General features: G+C 37.0%; 1 protein-coding gene across 2 annotated transcripts in view; it reads right to left on the bottom strand.

Moving 5' to 3' along the window:
* Positions 1–7,134: 7,134 nt before the first annotated feature.
* Positions 7,135–10,922, bottom strand: part of SERPINI2 (serpin family I member 2) — a 36,089-nt gene continuing 32,301 nt past the window's right edge. Inside the window, exon 9 of one of the 2 annotated variants that reach the window (XM_061416776.1) lies at positions 7,135–7,349. In XM_061416776.1, the coding sequence (XP_061272760.1) occupies positions 7,273–7,349 (77 nt within the window). In that variant the 3' untranslated portion in view covers positions 7,135–7,272. The remainder of the gene's footprint in view (positions 7,350–10,922) is intronic. The other variant, XM_061416768.1, reaches the window with a different exon arrangement.

Genomic DNA, 10,922 nt, shown 5'->3' with positions numbered 1-10,922 from the left:
CGAAGTGACTTAGCAGCAGCAGCAGTGCTAAGCAACTGCCAGGATGCAGCAGAATCCTAAATCCTATGGGAAACAAATACGAATGAAACTTCATTACATGTAATTAAAACACACAACTCTTCCTGGACCCATTCTTATTTGAACAACTCAAATAATTTTGGTGATACAGGGAAGAATTTTAGTGGGAAGAAGTAGATATCAAGAGAGACTTGGATGGCTGTTTTATGAAAGGAACTATTTGGACTAACAAAGGTTCGTCTAGTCAAGGCTATGGTTTTTCCTGTAGTCATGTATGGATGTGAGAGTTGGACTGTGAAGAAGGCTGAGCACCAAAGAACTGATGCTTTTGAACTGTGGTGTTGGAGAAGACTCTTGAGAGTCCCTTGGACTGCAAAGAGATCCAACCAGTCCATTCTGAAGGAGATCAGCCCTGGGATTTCTTTGCAAGGACTGATGCTAAAGCTGAAACTCCAGTACTTTGGCCACCTCATGTGAAGAGTTGACTCATTGGAAAAGACTCTGATGCTGGGAGGGATTGGGGGCAAAAGGAGAAGGGGACGACAGAGGATGAGATGGCTGGATGGCATCACTGACTCGATGGACGTGAGTTGGGTGAACTCCGGGAGTTGGTGATGGACAGGGAGGCCTGGCATGCTGCGATTCATGGGGTCGCAAAGAGTCGGACACGACTGAGCTACTGATCTGATCTGATCTGATTTGGACTAAATCTTGAAGCACAACTAGACCTTCGACAGATTTTGCAGGAAGGGAGAGAAAAGCATTTCTGGGCAGAGGAGGTATCCTTTAGTACCCATTAGTAGATATCACCCAAGGTGAGAGATTGTAGATGTGCTGGATGACCAAGCACAGATGAGTGAAGATTAGTCTAGAAATCTGGGGTTAGTTTATAAGAGACTTTAAATATTGGCTGCAGTCTTGCATTCATTCTTCATGCAATGAGGAATCATCACCTTTGCAATTTGTTTACCTTCTTTCATTTGGATTTTAATGTAATCTTTTGTCATTGGCCTCTTTCTTCATTGAATCATGTGTTCTCGTGGTTCCTTTCTGATCATACTGATTATCAGGTCATTCTGAGTATAGCAAAAAAAAAAATAAATAAAAGATCATAGAAGAGAAGTAAGTGTATCCTATTTCAGTGGTGCACGAAGTATGGTTTCCAGACCAGCAGCATCAGCACCATCTGAAAACTTGTTAGAAATGTAAATACTTAGGACCCAATCCAGGCCTCCCAAATCAGAAACCCTGGAGGCAGGAACCAACTACCTGGTTTGACAAGGGTTCCAGATGATTCCGATGCAATCGAAATGTGAGAACTACTAGCTTAGTAATTAAAAGTGAGGTCTGGAATCAGAGAAGCCAGGAATTGTGTGTCCAACTTTTTGACACCATGGACTGTAGCCTGCCAGGCTCCTCTGTCCATGGAATTTTCCAGGCAAGAAAACTGAAGTGGGTTGCCATTACCTTCTCCAGGAGATCTTCCCCACCCAGAGATAGAACCCAAGTTTCTTGCATCTCCTGCGTCTCCTGCATTGGCAGGTAGATGTATCAGAAGTCAAATACCAGTTCTATTATTTATACTCCACATGTGCCCCAGAGCAAAGTGTCTTAATATTTTGACTTCAATTTTATCATTTTACAAAGAGTGAAAGAGAAATGTGAGGATTATATAAGATACTGTATATATATATTACTTAGTGATAGTAAGATCTCTGTGAGTATAAGCTCTCAATTACAAAACAGAAACTTAATTGCCAGAAATGTTTTTTCCTATATATTTTCATGGACACAAAGAATATGAATAATGTGATACAAGCCATGAAAAGCTAAAGAATTCAAATATAATATGTATATTAGTATCCAAAATAATATGTTTTGATCTCCAAAAATGATTGTTGAGATCTAAGACTTGCAACTTTTTTTTTTTTTTTTTGGTCATTTTCTCTGAAGCATTGAGCACATGCTTTTAAGTTATCATTAGCAAGGCCACATCTGCATCCTTTGCAAGCAAGCAAATGATGACTACTTTTTATATTAGTCAAAAATCTTTTCAGGACAAATCTTTAAAGATACCCTCAACCCTCAACCCCCCGCCCCCATCTCCACCACACACACACACACACACACACACACACACAGAGTAATTAGGAGGTAAAGGTTGCTTTTTTACTAAGAGAGTTGTGTGGCAGCCAGAAAAGCACCCCATTAGTGAGCTTTCTGTATTTTATAAACTTTTGTCTCTTTGGGTAAAGATACATTTTTATCACAGAGATAAGGAATTTGCTAGAGAAAATGTGCTGGATAATTCCTGAGTTTCTTTCATGAATCAGACAAAGTGAAATAGCATTCCAGAATATTGTCTTACCAAGTGTCAAGTGCCAGGAAGAGAAAATAAACACTACAAGTTAACACATGGAACGTATGTATTGAAAACATCATTATATTATTTTTGTGAGGTCTATCTGCCTACTTAACATGGCTTAGCATTGTATGGTGTATTTCTTGCCCCTAGTACAGTGCGGGAATCTCTGGTCAAGGATGGTATAACAGAGAATAGAGTGGTTGTGATCTATCCAATCATTCAGGGACTCAGGCTGATAGAGATAAGCCATCTCCCAGATGTCTTCTAAGGTTTTCATTTTCATCCTAAGAGTTGATATGCAGCAAACAGGGTGGACAAAAGAGAAAGAAAAGTAGGCTCACTTGCTTCCTAATCACTGTGGCCAGAGGGAACAGGGAACATTTCTGCTCATATTCTGCTTGGGGTGTGTGTGTGTGTGCGCTCGCGCTTAGTTCTCAGGTGTGTCCGACTCTTTGCAATTCCATGGACTGTAGCCCATCAGGCTCCTCTGTTCATGGGATTCTTCAGGTAAGAATCCTGGAATTTTTCCATTTCCTGCTCCAGGGGAATCTTCCTGACCCAGTACTCCACCAAGTTCAAGAGAGATGTGAAATGTCATCTCTGGCTAGATACTGGGTCTGTACACATATGTTCTACTTTCCAGATTATCACAAGCAACAGTTTACCAAATAGTTCCACAGCTTAACAAACTCTGCTGTTTTCAGACTGCTATGTCTGTGTTCTTGTTGTTTTTGTATCCAATTTCAAGTTACACCACATGCTTTCTTTACTTTGTAGAATCACCACTTTAAAAGTACCAAATCAACCCTCACCATTGTCACTAACAACCTAACTCCAGTGAAAATGGAACTCTTGCTTACATGAGTCCCAAGCTGGTATTTCTAGTTGGCTTTGACCCAGCAGCAAGAGGATCTGTAACATACGATGACAGAGGTACCCAGGCTAGCAGACCTCTGTCATCTTCTAAATAGGACTTCTGGGGTGGCCTTGAGCGTTTGCATCTAGCTGGTACAGGAGAAGAGAGCAGTCAAAAACAGACTCATAAGTGACACTCACCTCCATCAAATTCCACTAAGGAGAACTAATTACAAGGCTTCACTTCGATAAATGCAATGATAGGTGAAATGAAGTGCTCAGCTAGGCTCCCACTGTCCAGCAACATCTCAAAACCACGTTCAAAAACCTTCATTAGAGATGAGTCTCTGCCACAGTAGTAAGATTGTTTTATGTGCATTGTTTTTAAAAATTAAATCTCGAAACTATGAAGAAACAATTTTATCATTTTTATAACCTATCTGAAAAAGAATGAGTATCCATATATGAATAACCAAATCACTTTACTGTACACCTAAACCTAAAAATGTTGTAAATCAGCTATACTCCAATAGAATTATAAAAAGAAATAAGTATAAATAGTTAAAGATAGTATCATGAACCAAAACTCTAGTTCATCCTGGATTTCTGCTTCATTTATGCAGAAACACTGCTTATAGAAACAATATTGACTCCAAAGACATAATTCCAAATGTGTCTTTGTAGATAAATCCTGAGATTTACAAGCATAGGACTTTGGAATAAGGAACTTAAATAGGATTCATCCAACCTTTCACTGTACAAATGAGGACACTGAAGTTCCAGAAAATTGAGATGATAGGCCAAAAATATGTTAGTGAAAAATATATCATCTTTCATTTCCTTTACATTATAACATCAAGGTGGTCACTTGAGGCATCAAAAAAGAGACAGAAACTAGATTTTTGATCTCTTAAATTTCAGGTTCAGATTAAGAGATGATCACACAAGGAGCCAGAAAAAAAGTAGCTCAGTCAGTAAAGAACCTGCCTGCAAGGCAGGAGACCCAGGTTTGAATCCTGGGTCAAGAGGATCCCCTGGAGAAGGAAATGGCAGTATTCTTGCCTGAAGAATCCCATGGACAGAGAAGCCTGGCAGGCTACAGACCATGGAGTCGCAAAAGTCAGACACAACTTAGTGACTAAACCACAGGGAGAAAGAGTGCTCTTACGAGCAGACTTTCAGTAGACCCCCTTTCCCACCCTAAGCGTGGAGTCGGTCTCAGGACACATAGCTCAGGAGGACTTACCCCATATAGGGTGTATCTGACGCCATCCTGAGAGAAAATATCTTCTTTACAGAGGTCCAAAACACTGGCTTCTAATAAAACTTGCCCTAAAGTATCTTTCAAGGTTTCCATGTTTTTATTCAAGAGACTTCTCTAAACCTCACCCCTGAAATAGAAATTGTTTATTGTCTCAGACCTTTGATCTCCCAGGTCCCATTTCCTAATGTAACAGACTCCTTCCTCTAAAATATGCCATGTATTATAACTGTGTGAAGTCAATGAAACCTAATTCCTAATAACTTTGAAATTACATCATATATATATGATATGTTAAGCTTATATATATGTATATATGATATATTAAGCTTTTATGAGGGTTATTAATTTGAAAATATTTTTATCCCACATATATTGTATACTGTTGTGAATTTTAATGGTTTCATATAGCTTGGCAGAGAAAATTATTTCATACTTACTTTATTTCATAAATAAATAAATATACACATATATATTATAAATACATTCCAGACACTTCTAACCTTTGTAATATGGAACTATAATAACCACTGAGTTAAATGCAATGAAGGTGAAGACTAAGGTTTTAATCTTAGAAGTGCTGTGACAACTATGTGTCTAGAACGGGGAAAGGAGATATTTTAAGCTTGAATCCACACCAGAAGGCTATTCTCTTTTATAAGGAGCTTAAACCATCTCCTTTTGTAAGACAAGTAATACCTACCAGATGTAGAGCATGAAATTGGCAGAGAAAAACGGCAACAATGCAAAGTTGGACTCCATAGTGAGAAAACTGAGACAGATATTTAACAGATCTTACTTAAGAGAAGCATATATATTAGGAACATATTATGAAAACATAAAGTGAAACCTGGACAGTCATTTTATTACATTACTTGATGCTATAAATTCCTTGCTATTTCATTATCCTACTTTATTTTTCCACTGATTTACTATGTTTCTACCACTGGCAAATTGTCAGTTTGGTGAGGTCAGAGACCTTGTCAGTTTTGTTTACTAGTTTACCCCTGGTGGCTCAGTGGTAAAGACGCCTCCTGCAATGCGGGAGACAAGTTTGATCCCTGGGTCCGGAAGATCCTCTGGAGAGAGAATGGCAACCCGCTCCAGTGTTCTTGCCCAGGAAATCCCATGGACAGAGGAGCCTGGCGGGCTACAGTCCATGGGGTCACAAAGAGCTGGACACAACTGTGCCTGGAACATAGAAGCTCAGTAAGTATTTGTGGAAGGGATGAATGAATCTCCAGAGCAGATTAACATGTAACACATGGAAGGGAATGTACAAATTTACCTAACCCAAGAAAAACACCTGAAAATAAAACTGTCCTTTTAATAGTGTACTATGCTCTTCTTCCTAAATTAAGGAAACATATTTTTAAATCAGTTCCATGATGAAGAACAAACTTGTGATATATCACTAACATATATATTAGCATTCACTGTGTTATATCTAAGTAAGATGAAATTTACAGTCTAGGAAAGCTAGCATTACTTTTGATTATGTTATGGTTTGAAGCCATCACAATTAGTTGTAAAGCTCTCTTCATATAGTCTTGAGTATTGCTCTAGGTTTTGCTACAGATGGACATCTAGACATTAGAAACCAGAAAGCATGAAGTTTCAGGGGAAAATCTGCACTACTTTAAAGGACTTACTTAGGAGGGATTATAACTCAGTGATTATGGTCAGAGTCTCCTGATACAGATAGTCCTGAGCTCAAACTTTGAAATATGGTAAAGACTCCATACTTATTTGTTATATGTCCTTGACTGCTTATATAATATGCTTGAGCTTCAGTTTCTTCATCAGGAATATGGGTAATAGTAGCTCATGGATCTTTCCTGCATTTATCATAATGTCCAAAAAGTGCTGACTTCAGTGCCTGACACAAAATCAGGGCTCAACAATGGAAAGCCACTATCGTTAAACTCTGCAGAGAATTGCCAGCACAAACAAAAGGACACTTTGCATTACTAACATGAAAATAGAAAAACTACAAAATGTTATATAAAATCATTTGAAAGTAGTATTGTTGGGGGTATTTACATTTGACATCAGAGGAAGTGTGTTGCATTTAATATTTGTAGATTACAATCTTGGCTCTAATACTTCCATTAGCTCAGGGTTATAAAATCATGGATGGTCAGCCTCCTAAATTACACTAATTTAGCTGCCAATTTCATGTACAGGAAAGCTTTATTAAAAAGTTCTTGTTGCTTCTACTTTCTTTTACAGGTTTAAGGCATAAACCAGAAGAACAAATTGATATGTATTGAAACAATGAAACTATTAAACATAACACATGGAATGTCAAGTTAAGATAAACTAAATACTCAAAGTTCATTTACTATCATAGGTACCAGATCTTGGTATCTCAAGTGGCACCCCAGAGAGGTACCAGCACATGCACTCTCTGTCTTGACTCAATTCCCCATGGTCTGGATAAAGGTGCTATACTTGGGAGTCAGATAGTTCGGTCTTGTAGGAATATAGAGACTTTGGTATCTAAGACAGGACTTTTATATCTAAGATATCATAGATGGACTGTTCTAATGTATTAATATTTTATGTAAGTTCACTGCTTTTTATTCATATATACTTTATAAAAATACAGAAAGCACAAAAACACTTAATGCATAATTTCATTTATTCACTGATACAGATTAATACAGCCACTGTTTAAGACAGAAAAAGATATATAGAAAATATTTGATGATATTTTGCCAGTCAACTATTTTCCAGGAATAACCTTCTATTCTGAGGCTGCACTTTCCATTCACAGTGAATCTAAATCTCTTCCCTTCATCCTTTGGGTGTCAGGATTTGTCACCCTTCCCATAAGCAAAATTGAATCTAGGAAAAGAAAAAAATTTCTTTAGGAATTTCTGGAGAAAAAGATGATAATAATCAATTTTTCTTAATGTTTTAACAAGTCATTTAGTCTTTTTACTTATAAGGTAAACTGGCAATGTCTAATAACAAAGCCCACTTCTCTAAAGCAGATGACTATATCATTATTAATCACGTTTTGATAATTTATTAAATATATTGACACCGACAACAGCTTGTCATGGAAAATGCATTAGTTCTGTTTTTCATAAAGGAAAGCAAAATCAAAGTGACAGAGAGGTGTTCGTCTAAATATAGAGACTCAGTCAGGCAAACGTAGAGTAATAAAATGGTGATGAGCATAGGAAACGTTTTAAATTTAAGGCATTAGCAGTCATCTCTTTATGCATGTAATATAAACCCTTGGGGTTAAAAGTGCAGCTTCTCAGTTCTCCTTCAGCTCTGAATCAAAGCTTACTGCTAAAGGCAATATTTTCACATCTCTCATACTTTTACATCCTCACCAAAGTGATATAGTATACAGCATAAATGTAAACACCTGTTTCCAGCCATTCTGTGTTTTTCAAGTGAAAAGAAACTATGAACTAGAGGACAAAACAGAAATAAATGACACGTCAAAATCCATTCACCTTTCTTGCCAACTAGGGTAAGGTAAATGGCTTGAATGGCTCAATGTCGTGCTGCTTTGGGTTACCTCCTTTAAACTCATATGTAATAAAGGTTCATTTCAAAAGTTACAAAATAAAATTTTACATAATTTTAAAGAGAATGAACATTACACTTACAAGTATTGAAATAACAGTGGCAGAAATGAAGTAAAAAGGAAGAGCCCTTCTTCATGAACTCTTTATTGTTCAGTCCAAGACACAGTCTTAATAAAGCCAATTAACACAGAAATAGACATAATCTCTAGCAGATTTTTTCTTCTTTTTATGATTATAAATTAATAATACTTTGCCACAAAAATCTCAAAATAATTCCAACAATACAAGAAAACAAATACTTTTTTTTTTTTTTCAGACAGACATGGATACATAAATAACTTCCCCAGGCTGTATACTGCATTTAGACACAAGAAGAATCAACAATAACTCTTACATCTTTGTAATTCTGTGGCATTGAAATGGTTACCAGAAATGCTTGTTTGAAGAATTTTTAAAGTAACTAACCTCATAAATTGAAGACAATAGTTTAAAATTTTAAACTCTCAGAAGTATAGGACATTACATAAAAGCCATTTGTCCTAGTCTTTTCAATCTGTTTTTCTGACCAAGGAGAACCATATTTTGAATTCAGTCTACAAGCAATCGCCAATCTACTCACTACAAAACTGGACGGATTAGTGAAACCTTCCTTGACATTGTCTCAATGGATATAGAGGCAAGCTGAAGCAGATTCATCGTTGTTTCCACTTTTCATGCCCACTTCTTAAAGAGGTATCCCTCATATTTAAATATATAGCTATAAAACATCTCTGTCAGAAGCAGTTTTTTAGTTCATAATCTAAAACATACAATAGCATAACCAAAGCCAACAGCCTAGAAAAAAAGATTTTTAATACCCTGCAGTCTGCTTCTCCCCTCAACCCAGGACCTGAAAACATTCTAAACACAGTATTTTTTTGTTATGTATGGAGCACTGTCAGTTTCAAAACTATGATTCACTACTTTCTGGGAAATGGCACATTTCATGTAGCATTTTCCACAACCTTCTTCTAAAAGTCTCTAATGATGTCCTATACCCTCAACCTTAAAGAAGAAGAATTGTTCTCCATTTCCCTGGAAGTTTGACTCAGTAAGAGATTTGGATGAGCATACTGAAATGTATATATGATAGGAAATTAAATACTGATACGAAAATACAAATAATGTATGGATTTTGCCTAAGAAGGTTGTTTTACCAAAGGAAAATTTTAAATCTAGGTAAAAATTGGTTTTACTAAAACTAAAAACATTCATTCTCATACTTCAGGAATTGTCAAATGAATATATTTTATATAAATCATTATGCCATTTGGTAGGTCACTGTGCCATGGTAAATCACCAGCTTCGTTAATCCCAATGATTTCTTCAGTTCATTTGTGAAAGGAAAAATAAATAAATCACTGAATGAGGATTGTCTTAAGATAATAGCCCATTCTACATTATATATGGCAACAATTTACAGCCTCCTATAAATGAGTGGCCATTCATTTGAAACAACACTTTAGGGGAGTAGCGCTAGTTTAGAAAGTCTCATTAGAATAAAGATCATAAAACAGTGGAAATTGTCATTAAGGGTCTGACACTTAAGCATTATCACAAATAAGTAAATAAGTGAATTAATTTGAATTTTCACTACCATATAACTGATAGCTATTACATATCCTTAACGCCTCAGTCATCAATTTGGAAAATAAAGAGTCAAATATTATTCTAAATGCCATATTTCCTTGAGCATTGATGCCCAATGCGGCTTCAGTTCTTTTTGTTCTGCATATTCAATAATTACACACTAAAGGTAAGAAATTAGAGATATCCTAAGGTTCAGATCAGATCAGTCGCTCAGTCGTGTCCGACTCTATGTCATTTGATTTATACATCCTAAGGTTAAGGATGTATAAATCAAATGACATAGTTGTAACACTGACTCATCCCCTATAGAATTGAAGTTGTGTTAATACAGCCTCAGCAAATCTGAAACTATCCCATTGTTTCCAAGATGTAACTTTCAGAATAGTCATTCAGCATTAGTTTCACACAACCTAAAAAAAGAGACTGATATATCCCTTCAGTTCAGTTCAGTCGCTCAGTCGTTTCCGACTCTTTGCGACCCCATGAATTGCAGCACACCGGGCCTCCCTGTCCATCACCAACTCCCGGAGTTCACTCAAACTCACATCCATCGAGTCGGTGATGCCATCCAGCCATCTCATCAGGGGTCAATAATATCAGTTAAACTAATATCAGTAAACTAACAGATTCAGTTTCTGAAATTAACTATGTCTCTTCTCCATGTAAATCAATTCATTTAGAGAAGCTTTTCCACTTTTCTTCCTTCTTTTATGTATATTTATTGATGTATTCACAATGAACATCATGTGCCAGGCACTGTGTCACAGGCTTAATATATTCTTTATTTACCTCCATGAGATAATGGCTTCCCTGGTGGCTCAGAGAGTAAAGAACCACCTGCAATGCAGGAGACCTGGGTTTGATCCCTGGGTTGGGAAGATCCCCTGAAGAAGGGCATGGCAACCCACTCCAGTATTCTTGCCTGGACAATCCCCATGGACAGAGGATCCTGGCTGGCTACAGTCCACGGGATTGAAAAGAGTCGAACACAACTAAGCACAGCACAGCATGACATAAGTACTAATATTATGTTCAAATAGGGGGTGGGAAAAATATAGCTTAGAAAGTATAGTGACTTAGAACTATTAGTTCATTAAACTCGTCCTTGGACCCAAGTCCAAACCTTCAATCTCTAGAGATACTGATACTAAGTGCAGGGCACTTTGCCAAATTCTGGGCGGGATACAGAAATGAATAAGTATTTTCTCTTTTCCAGTGGTATACAGTCATCGGGTTATGACTC

The sequence above is a fragment of the Bos javanicus genome, chromosome 1 (genome assembly GCF_032452875.1).
Source record: "Bos javanicus breed banteng chromosome 1, ARS-OSU_banteng_1.0, whole genome shotgun sequence".
In the NCBI taxonomy this organism is placed as follows: Eukaryota; Metazoa; Chordata; class Mammalia; order Artiodactyla; family Bovidae; genus Bos; species Bos javanicus.
Note: the sequence above shows the minus strand (reverse complement) of the source record. Positions and strands in the feature narration are given on the sequence as shown.